The sequence below is a fragment of the Pseudopodoces humilis genome, chromosome 4, assembly GCF_049639895.1.
Source record: "Pseudopodoces humilis isolate 2021_Gansu_Grassland_sample_001 chromosome 4, ASM4963989v1, whole genome shotgun sequence".
NCBI lineage: Eukaryota > Metazoa > Chordata > Aves > Passeriformes > Paridae > Pseudopodoces > Pseudopodoces humilis.
In genome coordinates, this window is record NC_142203.1 from 38,799,985 (window position 1) to 38,816,212 (window position 16,228).

General features: G+C 36.0%; 1 protein-coding gene across 2 annotated transcripts in view; it reads left to right on the forward strand.

The window, feature by feature from the left end:
- Positions 1 to 16,228, forward strand: part of FANCC (FA complementation group C) — a 71,239-nt gene that overhangs the window by 40,257 nt on the left and 14,754 nt on the right. For both annotated transcript variants that reach the window (XM_014252227.2, XM_088054289.1), the window contains exons 5-9: positions 2,158 to 2,277; positions 3,075 to 3,139; positions 5,731 to 5,895; positions 8,879 to 9,035; positions 15,391 to 15,443. In XM_014252227.2, coding sequence (XP_014107702.1) covers positions 2,158 to 2,277; positions 3,075 to 3,139; positions 5,731 to 5,895; positions 8,879 to 9,035; positions 15,391 to 15,443 — 560 coding nt within the window. The remainder of the gene's footprint in view (positions 1 to 2,157; positions 2,278 to 3,074; positions 3,140 to 5,730; positions 5,896 to 8,878; positions 9,036 to 15,390; positions 15,444 to 16,228) is intronic.

Genomic DNA, 16,228 nt, shown 5'->3' on the forward strand with positions numbered 1-16,228 from the left:
GAGAGACTGTTCAATTAATTTTACCCTTGGGAAAACTTTGGTTACAGAAAAGATCACTAGATAATAAATTCTGTAGAGTTACAGGTGAATATATGGGATTTCAAACCACTCTCTCATTTAGCTGTCATTTGCTGCCATGTCAGCCTCTCAAATTCTTTTCAAAGATTTTTATGTTTATTGTCACTGGTCAAGCTTTTTGTAAGTCTTGAACTAAGCAATCCAACAGACTTTGTACTTTTCAAGCCCCTTCCTTACCTCTAGCTAAAGTGACATCCCAGGTTTGTTGTTGTTATGCCTCCTTTATTTTGATTTTGACTTGCAGTTTGGCCCCTTATCTCGTTCTACTCGGCAAACTGTCCTATTTTGTAGGTGCCCTTGATAGTGTTCTGAAAAGAAAATTTAACTTTAGTAATAGTTGCAAAAGAAAATAAAAATATATAAGGGTTATTATTTTTATCAATAAATTAATTAAGGCCTCTTGGTGGCTTATGCAGTTTAATAGATTTTAGCTTTCACTTTTGGCACATTTAGAGGCTTGTACATTTTTAAAATCTGCTTTTTTCTGTCCTTTTCTTAAGAATGCAAAAAATGAATGTAAGTTAATACTTTGAAACTGTTTTGCCACAGCATTTTCCCTTCTCTTGGGTTTTTGGGAATTCTGGGGATGGCAATAGAACAGCAGTCAGTCACTCCTGTTGAGTGCTATCTAGGAAAGAAGCTGTACAATGAAGGAAAAGGATATTTAACTCTTCAAGGTAATAAAAGAATCCTGAAGTATGATAACTAAGGTATCCCAAATGCTTGTTACTTATTTTGATAACAGTGAATTTTCTTAGACCTCTGGTGTTCTTCTCCTGATTCTTCTCTCTCATATCAATGAAACATGGAACACATGCATGGAATATATCTAGTTCCAGGCAGGACTTCTGAAGCAGTAGCTTAGGGATGCTCAACAAAATCATGTAAGAATACTTAAGTTTCTAAAAGGAAAAAATGAGTTAATGAGATTTCTATTTATTTTAGTCTCAAAAATCTTTCATCAGGTTCCTCTTTTTATTAATAAGAATGTACAGTATAAAGCATCCTAAACCCATGGAAGTCACAGAGGTTTCATCTGAACTTTCCTTTAATCATATGTTTTTTAAATTAAGACCTTTTTTCAGTGTATACTAATCCTGACCCTCTGTTACAAAGCATTTTATATACTCAGTGCCATATAATGTTTATACTTTAGGTGTCAATCATACATAAAGCCCTGAAATAAACCCTGGAAAGGGAACACAACTGTTGTTATGTCAGCATGTAGCAGTCAAGAACAGGAAGAAATGAAAGCTGTGAAAATGCAGAGCAGATAGCTTGATAATCAACACAGAACTATCTCAGCTCACTTGGGACAGCAGGGTGCAAAAAACCCGCTCATTATTTTGCAGTTTTGGTTTTCATGAGTTTGCTAGGGAAGGTGCTGGGGTGTAAGATCTGTCCAAATGACAGCAGAGCTGTAGTATAGTGCTGAAGAGCTGGGAGGGCATAGGTACTATGCTCAGGGTCCCCTATACACGCCTGCAGAACCAGTGTACCAAATCTATTAATCTGACTTAGAATCTATCATCAAAGGATTGCGTAGATTATACGATGCATTAAAAGGTTTTAATGAGATGTAAAGCATTTCGTGGTGAAATTGGTAGAGAAGTAAATGTCAAGATAAGATTTTTATCATCACCTTCCCAAAATAATGAGGAAATTAAGCAAGTTACAAGAATGAGACCAGACCTGAATTACAGAGCATCTTGAAAAAGTGATGTGGAAAAGTAGATGTTAGTTTCACACTTTCTCTTGATCCATGGTACTGATCAAGACTACAGATGATTGAAATGGCTCCCAGAGAACCGAAACCTAGCAAAGGTCTGTGTTTTTGAAGGGAATGGTCTCCACTGCTGTGTTGCTATTGAACAGCTGCTGAAATCATGTGGTGTGTGTTTACCCACATTTGATTGTGGCAGCCGGAGCATTTTCTTTGTCTTCCCTTCTGTATCAGTGGTGTAAAATGGCCACATCTGCCCAAAAGGCCTTACCCCAGACTGAGTTCAATAGCTGTCCTGTCCCTTTACAGAGCTTGTGGTAGCCTGGTGCTTAATTGCCATTCTGTTGATTTCTCAGAGTTTGCTGTGCCATCTCCTTTGTTCTTGTAAGTGGGAAGGTAATGAAGCGGAAACCAGTACCTTCATATCAGCTCTGGGCTACACGTCAGCAGATTATTATTACCACTTGGTTAAAAATGTAAGTATTTTGTGTAATTGTGATCTTGTTAATAATAAATCACCAGTTTATAAGCACATACATGGAGCTGTCATTGTGATAAGGAACATGAACTGAAGCTTGTTTATCTTTTCTTACCTCAGTTACTTTTATAACCTTTTAAGGGAAAAAATGAAGTGAGAGATCTCTCGACAAATGAGAATTTTTTATTAGATTACACTGTAATAGATGTTCACAAAAACAAAATTCCCACTTCTGTTGTGCTATGACAAAAGAAAATCCTGTTTCTTTTTTTCCCCGTGAAGTTAAAATTATATTTATTATTTTATGTATTAGAATGTAATTTCTGAATTGTTTTTTTATTATATCTGCTGCAGTTAAAATGGGAGATGAACCCTAAATGTTAGCTAAAGTCACTTTTATAGTTAAGATATAAGAAAACAGTGGGAATAATATTTCATAATATATTGACTTGAATTAGACAAAGCAAGTAAAAATTTCTAGTAATGCTCTTCTGAGAGTTATACCTTAACTCTTGGGGAAGCAGAGCTAAAATTAATATCTTTTTTATTTTAAAATGTATAAAATATATAATGTGTTAAAATAACATTTTGCAGTACAGTTTGTACAGTGATTTGGAGAGCTTTAATTTGACATCAATAGTTAAAAAATTTTAAAAAATCAAAATAGATGAACACAGCAAGTTATTAACCTTTACAGTACGTCAGTCACACAGAGAACCATTCAACTAATGTCTGCTTATTATTGGCAGTAAATGGAATGTATTTTATTTCATTTATTTTTATTTTATTTAACAGATGGTCGTTTCATTAGTAACAGAACTCAGAGAAAACCAGTTCAATGGACTGAACATTCAGGAGAGGTAGGTGTTATCTAAACATAATTTTGATATGTTTTGGTTTGGGTCATTACAGTTCAGTGGGGATCATTTTACAGTCTTGGGCAACTTAGGCTTCAGCTGAAAAGTTTTGGATACATATGTGGACAAACTTGGTAAGTTTGGCTTCACATAATAGTTTGTACTTAACCTAGGAGTCATGGAACGGTTGGAAGGGACCTTCAAAGATCATTTGTCTAATGGTGCTATTGTCACTATTTTTCACATGATCATGCCTTTTTTCTGTCTGATTTGTACCTTTCTACTGACCTTGAAATGCAGAGCACAGTCTTTTGTCAGTACTGCAAAAATTATGTCATTTGAATGTCAGTAGATTCTTTTGATTGCATGTTAATTAAGTGAATTGCAGCTAAAAAACAAAAAAAATGAGGATATTTTTTAATGTAAACTATAAATTCAAATTGTGTCTTTCATTTTAAATGTATTCAATTTATTTGATTCAATTATTAATAATAGAGTAGTAAATATATGTAAGAACTACTTATCCAAAATTAAATAATTAGTGATGAAATAATTACACTAATAGTGTTATTTTTTATTATTTAATAGTAAAATAACTAATAATTAAATAAAAGCATTAAAATATTAATAAAATTGAAATAATTCATAGTTAATAAATGGAAGGAAAGAAAATGCCTGTACACATTCTGCTGCCCTTCAGAGCCAAAAGGGATGCTATGAATAAAAGAGTTTTATGACCTATTTTACACAGCTTGTAAAATTATAGGAAAGAAGAAGCTAATTGAAATCTTTTTCTTGTATCATTAGCCAAAACTTGGCTATTCTTCTCCCCTTCCTTTTTGCACCTAGATATTTGGTAAGGAAGATTAAATGAATTTGTTTAGGAATGATTTTAATATTAAAATCAGGGACACAATTAATGAGGAGTATCACAAAATTTCTTTCCATGTAGGAAATAAATGCCCACATTTTAAAAGTAGGGTGAAACAGATTTAGCTTAAAAGCTGGTTGAGACTGTTGGGAAGAGAAATACCTGATTTCTGCTGGGAGAAAGGGAAAACTTTGAACTTTGTTTGATTTTTGAATGTAGAAATTATGATATGGGTGTTTATTCAAATTTCAGAGACAAAAGTATTTTGCTTTTAGAAGTGTACATTTTTTCCTTTTGCCATTTAGTGATGTTTTAAAAATTCAGATGATAATATCTGTGCAAATTCATTGTACATAGTGGAGTGCATTGTGCACTAGTCTCCAAGAACATATTTTGAAGATTATGTAGAAGAAAATTGCCTTCATGGGGTTTTTCTTCTGAAGTTAAGTAAGAGTAAATTCATCTGCTAAATTCTGCTAACCTGGATAAGAAATTAGAAACATAATTTTACAAAGGGAACCGATTTAGAGTTTCAGTTCTGTGTATCCTGGAAAATACTACTGCATGATAAGATCATCCCAATAATTACCATTCCTGCAAAATCACTTGTAACAAAAGTGTTTTTTGAAGTATTTCAGTATAAGAAACCTTAAACACATATTTAATCAGGTAATTACTCAGAAACTTGTGTCTTTGAAAATGTGTCATGTTTTATTTATCTCTCTATTTAAATGGTAATGATTAATGATTACCTCGTGTCTGTACTGCTGAGCAGCCTGTTAATTCCCATCTCAGATCTTCAGGAATAGTTTTTGTGACTCCTCAAAGAAAATACTTTCAGTTTCTTGCAGAGAATGAACTTCTTTTAGTGAATCAGGAGAAAGTTGCAGGAACTCTGGGAAGCCTTTTACAGACAGTATAGGACAATATTTTAATTTGCTGGAATTCAGTGTTTCATAGGTCTTGGTCTTTTTAAGTGTCTTCCTGTCAATGCTGCGGTTTCATGTGCTAGAAACAATATATATTCTCGGTAAACTCGTGATTTCTTTTTGCAAATCTAGTCTCTGCCAGTTTAATTTTCTTAAAGTTCCAAAGTTTCTGCATTTTCATTATGGTCCATATTCCACTGTCTTCAGTAATTTCCAGCTATGTAGTTTTAGTGAGAAGATCCAGCAAGTGGTTTGTATATTAAGATCCAAAGGTACTACATGTTCCTTCAGCTGTAGGTCTGTAAGACAAAAAAATTCCAGCACTTGAAGACAGCAGGATTCATTATTTTTTTCTGTTAAGAGGAAAGAGAGGTTAAAAAAGCAGTAGGCCTGAAAAGCAGCTAGGTTGTCTCTTTTGGGGCTCCAGGAAACTTACATGGAGCTATGAATCTCTAGTCTTCCTTCACTAGCCCTGGGAAAGACAGAGAGGTGTCTAGCCTAGTAGTTATTGTTGCTGGAGCCAAAATAACTGGGTTCAATTCAGAATTGTGTTGCTATCCCTCACATGGTTTGCTTTGAGCACTTAAATATCAAAATTTTATCGGACTTCTAAACATTCTGCACACTATATGGAATGTTATGTCAACAGTCATTCCTGTAAATAATTTTTCAGCAGTTAGGTATGCATGTCTTACATTTAATCATCTGCAATTAATTAATGTCCTTTTTTTAGCTTAACAGTTTAGAATTTATGACTTTTCTGAAATATGAACTGTGTTTATTTTTTCCTTCAGCGTTTCAGCTAGTCATGTGAATGCTGTGTCCATTTTCTGTGTGCCTCTCATTACTTTGCCTGATCTAACTCCACTGCTGGAAACTCTCCTTCTTTACCACGGAGGTTCATCAAAAGAAATTCTCAGTTCAGAATTTCTAGAGGCTGTGAATGAGGCTGTTTTAAAGTAAGTGGCTGGGTTTGTATTATTGTTTTAATTTTTCATAAAGACTATGTGTTGAATTCAATGTCTTTTTTCTAGGTTTGTATGCTGAATGCACTGAACACCTTTCTAGTAAAGTATTTCTCTTGCAGTTGAATAGCAGAGCTGAGATTGTGGGCCAGAGCAGAATTTTACATTGCTGATGCACAAACTGGCATAACAGCTTTAAATGTTGACTTGGACTTTGTCTCACCTGTTCCCTAAAAAGGAGGTTAAAACCGTCAATAGATTTTAGGAATTTTGTGGAAATTGTGGTAATTTTTCCTAGAAATTCATTAATGTGTCATATAAGTGTATTACCATTCGTAACTTGACATTTGGGGAGCCATTTTCATTTTTCTGTGTGTAAGGTAGATCCTTATGTTTGATGTTTTCATAATTCTTTTGAGGTTCCTTGGAGGTTTTTTATTGTGAAATTGGTTTTCCATATTTTAAATTTTCCCAGTTCTTAGCAGGTGAGTTTTAATGAATCTGAGAGAGGAGCAATTTGTGAAATACAGCTTTGCTTGTTTTGCTGACCCTGTTCTGATAAAATCATTCTATGGATGAAAACCAGCTGAGTGAAGCTTAACATCAGCAAGGTTGGCTGTGCCAGGAAAGGGAAGTTATCAGGGAAAGCACAGCATACTTTTACTTCAGAATTGCTTTATTTAAGTTGTAGCTGAGGTGCAGTATTATAAACAATTTTTTTTTTGTACTAGAAAATGTGCCTTGTGAGCACTCTATGTCAATTATCCATTTCTCTCCTTTTTTAATAAGTTGTAATTGTTTCCTCTGTAGTCATCATAGTTTCTGAGATGGTCTAATGAAGATTTTTGTGGTGATCCATTGAGGGCTCCAGGCAAAAATAGATAATGGGAAAGTGCAAAAACTAATGCATGCATGTTACTAAAAGCCGAGGAGAAGGCATGAAAAAGGAATGTGAACGTGGAGGTGGGTAGTGAAAGGTGTGCCCAAAAAGACAGGGCTATCTTTCACTCTTCCACTTGTCCATGTTTTGTGGCTTCTGATAGTTCATATTCCACAAGCTTGAAAGACTTTGAGAGCAAGCTCACAGGTTCTGTACTGATGGTTTGTTCTCATACCAGTGAGCTGGTGGGCAGTCCATCACAAGAGACTTCTGACACTTCATGTCATGAGTAAGGCCAATCTTTGGATTGCCATAAGAGGTTCTTCTGACTAAAATAAATGTCTCTTTTCTTAACTGTTGAGCTACTTACTTATCACAGTGAACAAAAATGTCTGATTTCACGTGGCTTTTGACTAAGTAACTCTTTCAGGGTCCTCAGCAAAAATGTATGGTTTCCCTGAGAGCAGATACAGGCTCATACGTGCTTTGCATGATATATTCCTGGACTGTCACTGAACTCATGTGGTCTTAATGTGAATGTGCTTGTATTTTATTTTTTTTACCTGCTCTGATAACTGACTTCTGTTTTCCCTAACTCTGTTGTGTTCTGAACATGGGTGAATTGTTCCCTAGAAAATAGGGCACCTGCAGGGCTCCAAAGAACTCAAAATTGCCCTGGTGAGACCATCTATCTGCAAGTTCAGCTGTGGGAGTATAATCACTACAGTTAACTTCCTACATGGTTTTTATATCTTAGAGTTGCAACATCTCTATGTACTCTTACTAGCTTTCTTTTCCTGCCTTAATATCTATAGTATCTACCATGCTACCACAAAAACAACAAGAAACTTGGTGGTGGCAAAATCAGCTAATCTCTTGTCATTCTTAGTTTACTCTGATGTGCCTATGTGCTTTAATAGTAGTATTTAATAAAACAGCATCCTGAAATTGAGCATTGCTTTACAGTTTTGAAATTCTGGATGCTTCAATGTATTTCTTGTCTCCACAAGTACACTTTAAGATCACTACATAGTATTGAGTGGAAAAAAATCAGGCTTCTTATTGAAATTCAGAGTTCTGAGAGCTGATAATTAAACGAATGTATGGCAAAATAAATTCATGGAAAATAGATCCTAAAATGGTTTTAGTATTCTTTCTGCTGGTATTTTCACTTTTATCAGTTTTAGTTTGCATGTACACTCCAGCCTAATTATAGGTTTTTTAATCTTAACTTGATTTAAGACCAAGGCAAATATTTATTGTTACTTATGTGTTGTTTTGGTTTGAACCTTTTAATTTGCAACAATCACAATAGCTACAAAAATATTCCAGGATGTTTGTGCTGTGATATCTCTTCTTGGGTGGTTAGTTCAGTATATTTTGATTCATGCTGGTCCACACTGTGTCTTTTCTTTTGTCATTTGATGTGACACCAATAGCTGAAATCTTTAGATGGAGAGATAACTTGTCTTCTTAACCATTTGTTTGTTAAATACCTCTGGTTGGTGCTGCTAGGCTGAATACTTAGCTACCTCTAAATTTTTGTTGGTTTTTTTGGTTTTGTTTTTGTGCTTTTTTTTTGTTGTTGGTTTTTTTTGGGTTTTTTTGGTTCTCTTTTTTTTCTTTTTGTTGTTGCTGGTTTGGGGGTTTTTCCTTATTTCTCTGCAAAGTTAGTTAATTCTTTGGTTATACAGAATATAACCAAATACAGAATAGCAGAAGTATTATTCAGGACCTTCCTGCTCGTCTGTCAGTAGTTGTCTGCAGGAACTAGTCCAGGTTTGAGAGAGCACAAGGTCCAGGGACAGGACCTTTCTCGAGAGAGGAGGGGAACTTCAGACTTCATCCATCATGACCAAGTTTCTAGGTTTTAAACACATGTGGTAAAGTTGCATTTGTAGGTGATGGTGATTTCCTGTCATTCTTTACTATTATGATTTGCTGTTGAACAGGCTACTGTAAACAAGATCTCTCTTCTTGCTTCAGGTTGATCTTTGCGCCTCCTTTTCCCCTAGTATGTTTTAAAAAAAAAAAAGTACTTGTTTTGGTCTTCCTTCTAGTTACTCAGATAAAACAGTATTTTCCTCTCTAAACCAGGAAGAAGATCTCCCTTTCTGAATCAGCTATCTTCAGCCTTTGGCTTCGTCACTTACCAAGCCTTGAAAAAGCTACCTTACATCTTTTAGACCAGCTGTTTTCCATTCAGCTGAATTCACTGGAAGAAGTGGCTCGTGTCATAAAAGACTCACTGCTGGTATGTGCAACATGTAGTATGTTTGATACTGCTCTTTCATGCTTCAGGAGTGACAGTTTTCAAATATGTCAGCACAGAGACATATTTCAGCATAAATGGCCATTATGCCACATGTGACTTGTTAGTGCAGGACAAATCTTTAGTCCTTCAAACATCACAAATTTTTTAGTTTTTACACTGAATTGGTAGAAGAGAAAAAAATATTTCATCCAGTGATGAAGAATGGGTGAAGAAATGAGGATCCCAGTGGTGAGAGTGCTGCGAGCCTTCCTCTGTCTTAAAAAATTATAAACTCTGGCCAGGAAGGATTTGAATCTGTTTTTACTTCAATCTCTGGAGTTCAACAGTCTGAACAATTGGAATCCATTGTAGATTATTTTATTATGGACTGCTTAGTTACTTGGTTTTGTTTGCAAACCTGAACAAAATTCTTAATGCAAAACATTTGCTAAACTGTAATTAAAATTTATTTTCAAATGCTGATTTATGCAGAGCACAAAAAAATCTTCCCTAAGAGAAAACCAGGCACAGTACTTATTCCAAAATAATGAGCTAGTTCACAGCACTAAATGTAAATTTAATTGTTAATTTTAGTGTGAAATAGCATGTATGCTGTGCACTCAAATTATATGTTACATAAAATGACAGAACTAACAAATGGCATATGGTGTTTTATTTTCAGCCTATGAAACTGCTTACAAAGTATTTTAGTCAGGAAAAGAATGCTACCTTTAAATATTCTTCCTTTTTAATTGAACCTGCAAATCTCTTATTTTAGGGATCCGTTATGATACTTGCAAATCACAAATAGCTTGGTGTCAGCAGTTCTTCATGTGGCATCTGGGGATTTAGGTATTGCAGCAAACAAGGCTGTATACAGGTCAACGCCTAATTTTTCTATATCAGATATATTGTGAATATATTGTGGTACTACACCTTGTACCAGCTGATGAAAGAAAAAGATATATAAAGCTAAGTTATGAATATATAAAAAGAAGTCAAATACTTGTTTCAAGTGTTGTTTTTTGTTACTTATTATAAATGTTCATACCTCAGTTTTCTCCACATCCTGATCTCTGAAAAGAGTGGAACAGTACTGTGCTAGCACACTTAGGTTGTCTTTACTTGCCTCTGCTCCAAAGACTTTGTGCTTTTGAAATAAGATATTCACAGACTGGCAAGACCAGTGAAGCAGCTTTGAAAGCTGGTTTAGAGAGGACATCCTGTGGACAAAGAATGGAATGAATGGAGCCATAAAGAGGAGAGCAGTGGGAAGCTGTGTATTGATGACTGATAGGCATTGGTAAGAGGGAGGGTGCATAAATGGAAGAGAACATGACAGGGATAAACAACAGGATGAGAAATGTCAGAGAGGCGGCATATAAGGAAAATAATGTCAGCTGGAAATTGTGTTCTGGATGCATAATGACATTTTGTACAGCATGTACATGGTACTGTAAAGATACTTGTGTGACATTAAATTAGTCAGCACTTTGAATCCAACAGTATATTAATTTAGCTTGCCTAAAGGGTATTTAAATATTTATTTAGGAATGTAGATGTGCATTTTTTGGCAGTTGGATTATGATGTTTTAGGATGTAAGCTCTGTTTGCATTATGGATATGTTAATAGTGGAATCACGAGACAAAGCTAGATTTCTACTTTACTACTTGGAAGAAAACCTTTAGAGGACAAATAAAAATATGTTAGTGATTTGATTATAGTACAGTATAAGAACAAAATTTCAATAAGCTCTTTCATAATTGCATTATCAGAGTAATTTATCTAAATCAAATATCTTGATACAGTAATCATGTGGTACATAAACCTCACAGACATCTAAGGTACCCAGATAGTTGTAAAGCACTGTACTTCTTTTATGAACGAAACTTGATATGTACTAATCATTTATTTTAATTCCAAGAGTAATTGTTGTGTGATGGTCCACTAAGTTATGTTTATATGGCATGATATTATGTTTGTGAGTTTGTGGCTAAACTGAAATTAATACTGGAAATTCTGTAGTTAGAAGTAATAAAAACAAGTGAAGTGACCATCACAGATGGTCTCTTAGCTTGGAATTAAGCTGGTGAGTGGATGTCTTCCTTTCTGAAGTAACTTTAGGGTTTGTATGTGTGCATTAACAACAAAACATGCAGTAAATACACACACTAGTATTTTATGCTTTACCAGGAATGGATAGATATGTATATACACAGATTTTTAAAACCTGTGTATGTAAAAAGAGAAGTGATTGAATTGGTATCATTTATAGTTTCTGTTTGGTTCTGAGATAGCTTTCCAAAGTAGTTTTATTTGTTTCAAAGGTATGTTGCAAGAAAAGTGCGATAGGTTGAGAGGGCTTAAAATTTGTCAGCTTCTTCTTTATAAACCATCTGTTCTTGCTGCATTTTGTTTTCCACCTTGTCAGCATAGAATCATTAGGGTTGGAAAAGACCTCCAAGATCATTGAAACCAACCTTTGACCGGAACCACCATGTCAAGTAAACTCTGTTCCCTTCCATGCCCAGTAAAGGATGGAGATTTTTCTCTGCCCCCCTTTTGTAGTTAATGTATTTATAAGAATACTTTCTATAATCTTTCATAGCAGGGGTCAGATGGAGTTATAGTTGATGTTTTGCCTTTCTGGGTTTCTCTCTATGACCTAATGACATCCCAAGTCCCCTGCCCCTTTTTCCAAAGGTCATAAGCTCTCTTTTTTTTCCCTGAGTTCCCATGAAAGCTCCACGCTCAGCCAAGGCAGTTGTCTTCTCTGCCTGCTCCTCTATTGGCATGTGGACATGGCCTGCTCCTGCACCTTCAAAATTTCCTCGTTAAAGCACATCCAACCTTCTTGAACTCCTTTGTTTTTAAGGGCAGTTTCCTGAGAGATTCACTGAACCAATGTCCTGAATGGGCCAAAGTCTGCCCTATGGATGTCCAAGGCAGAGGTTCTGTTGATCCCCTTCCTTACTTCACCAAGAATAGAGACACTCTGTCATTCCATGGTCAGTGTGCCCAGGATGGCCTCTGACCACCACATCTCCCACTTCCCTTCTCTGTTTGGGAGCAGCAGGTCTGGCAGGGCATGCCCTGGTAGGCTCCCCTACCAGCTGTGTCTGGAAGTGACCTTCCACACTCTCCAGGATCCATACTGTCTCCTCTCACTGTGTTGAGTTTCCAGCAGGCTTTTGGCAAGTTAAAGTCTCCCACAAGAACAAGGGGTAGTCGTCATGAAACATCCACTGACAGAAGATTTCACTTCCTGGCTGGGTGGTCTGTGACAGACTCCCAGCAGGATCTCTGCCTTGCTGGCCATCCCTCTGACTGTCACCCACAGGCACTCAGCCTTATCCCCACTGCCCCTGGGCTATGCACAGCCAGAACCCTCCCCAGTGTACAGAGCCAATGTAAGAGGCATTAATGAGGAAGAGGAAGGATAGAGAAAATTACTCCTGATGCTGATAGATTCAGGCACTTTTAAAAACTTCTGTAAAAATATATTTGTGCTTTAAAAATAAATGTATTCTTCAGAATACACATTTGGTGTTTCGTATAAGAAAAAAGGGAACATTTCCTATTTTAAACTGGTAAATATAAAATTCAGAAATAAAAATGTACAATTGGAAGACACAGATGACATTTGAAATACAGCACCATAGTAGTTTCCTTAAATTACATGTGCTTAACTTCTAGAAGTGTTATGGCCAATTAATTGCATGTGAGTCTGGAAATCAAGAGTTACCACCTCAAATCTGTATGACCTTGGGCATGTTTTATGACCTTCCCCATGTTTATTCTTAATTGTGGTTGTTAGAGAGCATCCTGTGATGTGAATAAAGTGGAGATTATTCTGTCTCTTTTTTTCCCACTCACTTGCTTACTGTAGATACAGATGTATTTTTCTTATTTTTTTTTTTATTCTCGTCTGGCTTTGTGTTATAAATAAGTTGTTTCAAATTGTGCTTTCTAATAATACAGACACATAAGTAGTATAGTTCTTTAAGACTTGTGTCTGGAAAATGTTATATTACAAGTTTATTTTTTCTATCATAATACCACACTTGCAGCTCCAGTTCTCTGTGTTCGAATCATTTTGTTTAGTGTGTATTGTGCTGTCTGCATTGCGAATGTTTTAGAAGTGATTGAACAATACATATGGTTTGGTTTCTGTGAAGGGCATTGAATAGTTCCAGACAAGATTATTGAAATGTCAAATGTTTTTTTATTTTGAAAATATAAGGAGATAATGTCAACAAGAAGAAAATTTTATTAAAATCCCTCCTGAAAATGATAATCCCTCCCAAATTCCAGAACTGCTGCTGGCAGTAGCAGAATTCTGCTACCTGCTCTTGTCCTCCTTCACAATGGGCATCTTCAAATTCCAGGGCAGACTTTTGCACTATCACAGCATTCTTGCGCTGAATGCTTGCAAATCATTCCATACTGTCCATTGATCAAAATCTTGTGAAATTAGGTATTAGAGGGGTTTGGGCTTGGGTTTGTTTCTTGGGGTTTTTTTCACTTTTGACTACCAGTGATGAAATTCATATTAATTTGAGTAGTTTAGATAAATCCTTGAGGCTATTAACTATGATTTTCTGTAGTGAGTACTGTTAGATTGCTGCTGGCTACCAGGAAGAAGTGAGGAGTTTTTTCATTGTTGTGTACAGCATTTTTATTTTAGACTTGTTCAAAAGAACTAGGGTTTGATCCTGGTCTGTGAGCCCATGTGCTGCTGGACCCTTTCTTGTTTGTATTCAGCCTCAAGTAAAAGTGTGTCACTTTGTCATCATAGAAGTGTGCCTGCAAAGGTGGGTAGAGAATCTGAAAGGGGAGGAATTACTGAATCAACCAGTTAGCCCACAGGACTGAAAACACACTCTCACTTTCCAGAACCTCAGAATGGTTGGGAAGCCAGCTCTGGAGATCTAGTCCAGTCTTTCCACAAACAAAGACATAAACAAACAAACAAAGAAACAAACAACCCCCAAACAAAACAAACAAAAAAACCCCAAACCCCGAACCGGAAAATCCCCCAAGATGAGGAGAGGCCCGTGGGTGCTCTTGGTGCCATGCTGGGGTCTCTGCCTGCCTGCCTGCTGGGTTTGGGGTGCTGCCCTGGAGCGGGGGGTGGCGCATGTCCCATAGCACAGCTCGGGGCGCAGCAGCGAGGTCAGTGCCACCTCCTGCTCAGGGCTTGGCAGCAGCAGCTGCGGGAGAGGAGGAGCTTTTCTAGACAGCTTTTGGTAAGGGCTGTTTGTTGTCGTATTAAGCAAAGCCCTTGTTCTCCCTGTGTACAATTAAAAATATATTCCTTTATTTGTTATTGCTATAACTTATCTTCTAAAAAAAATACCTTTTATATATTATTACAGTATTGTATTAGTTTTCTACGTGGTACTTTTTAGCTTGAAACAAATGCATACAAGTTTTCAGTAGTGTGTTACGCACTTTAAGCTGTATTAATAAATGCCATTTTATAAACATTATGCTTCCTAAAGTTTATAGAATAAATTTTATTAAACATGCTTTACTCTAGGCTGTTTGAGAAATATATTCTTACTAAGTTTAAAGGCACTAACATTGGAGGCACTACATGAGGATTTGGTTTTCAACTTAGACTTTATCTTGGTACTTTGGGGAATGCATGAGTGGGTTTTTTCCTAGGTGTTCTAGAAAAGCCTAAGAATATGGAATTGGAAAGCAGTGTGTTTACTGGTCCATGTTTAATATTACAACTTTCTCAAAACAGTCTTTTGTGTGGTAGCATGGTAAAAGGCTTCACTAGATTTAAAAAAAAAATAAATTGATGCACTGAGATATTTAGCTTGTACTAGCAACTCTGAAGTTCACAAAAGAAGATAATACTGTCTTGGATGAAAATTCATGCAAAACTATTAAAGCCAGAGGTGATAAAATCATTTCAATTTCTGGAATTTAATTTTGGAGATGTAGCAAGAGTCTCAAAGCACATCCAGAAAGGATTGTCTGCAAAGTGGGAAGAAAAGCTTCTTGAAAATCTAGCCCTGTGTCTAGCCTCCAGCAACTGCATGCAAGAACCTGTTCTTTCTGTCTGCCACCTTTAGTATTTGTAGTGATTGTTGTCATAAACAGATTGGGATCCCAGGTGTTTGCATTTAACAGCTGTTGAGCCTGCTTGGTCTTGCTGTGGAGAATCCTAAGAATCCTAATCCTGAGAAAATCTGAGGGTTTAGTAAGAGTTGATCTTAGAGTTACAGTTTAATAATGGCAGTGTAATAGCATCCATGAGTTAAGCTGTAAATTATGCAGTGACAGTTGTGTGAGTTGTTTCTTATTAATGCCTAATTTTCTTTCTTTGTTTATCAACAGCCACAAGCAGCAAACCATCCTGCTATTTTCAGAATTGTAAATGAAATTTTCAAGTAAGTTTTGAAATAACTGTGGGGAAGGCTTTAAATATTGAGATTTTCTTCAAGAGCAGAAGCAGTATTATGATCTGTAGCATATTATAATTACAGGATATCTTTTTCTTTACCTGTATGCTCTAAAGTCCCTTTCTGTGTAGTATACTGCAAATAATGAAAAGTGTTAAAATTCTTATGAACTTTAAATGAAAGTTACATGATAATAATCCTTGGTACAGTTGAATACATTGTATTTTAACCTTTAAAATTTGTAATTTATTTTGTACTTCAGTATAAATTTGTGGTTGAAATACAATTTTGAGCTGAAAATTATAAGTGCTGAAATGGCTTGGCCCATGCCAGCATAAAGGCAGCATTCTGCATTTAGCAGTGTAGCCTCTTTTATATTTCGTTTATACTTTTCAGGATTTATGTTAGATATGCTCTTAATGGACTTAAACTATTGATCCACCCGTTAATAATGAGTTTGGTTTTGAATGCATTAAAATTATTTTGAAGCAAACTGGAATTATACTGGTTACCACATGGGGGCTTCAAGCCCTTCATACTCAGTTTTCAGTGTCTTCTTTTCACTTGACTTAAAACTTACTCATTTTAAGTAGATCTACTGCCAGGGTTATCAGTATTAACAATTCCAATACAACAGTAATGTATTTAGTGGCTGACTCTTTGATCATCAAGAGTTTCCCTTCTTAGGAAAACAGGGCTCCCAGGTACAGGTGTTTGGGGGCATTTGTGTGTCTTGTGTGCACGTTTAGGTTTGTGCAGGCACTAACAGAAGA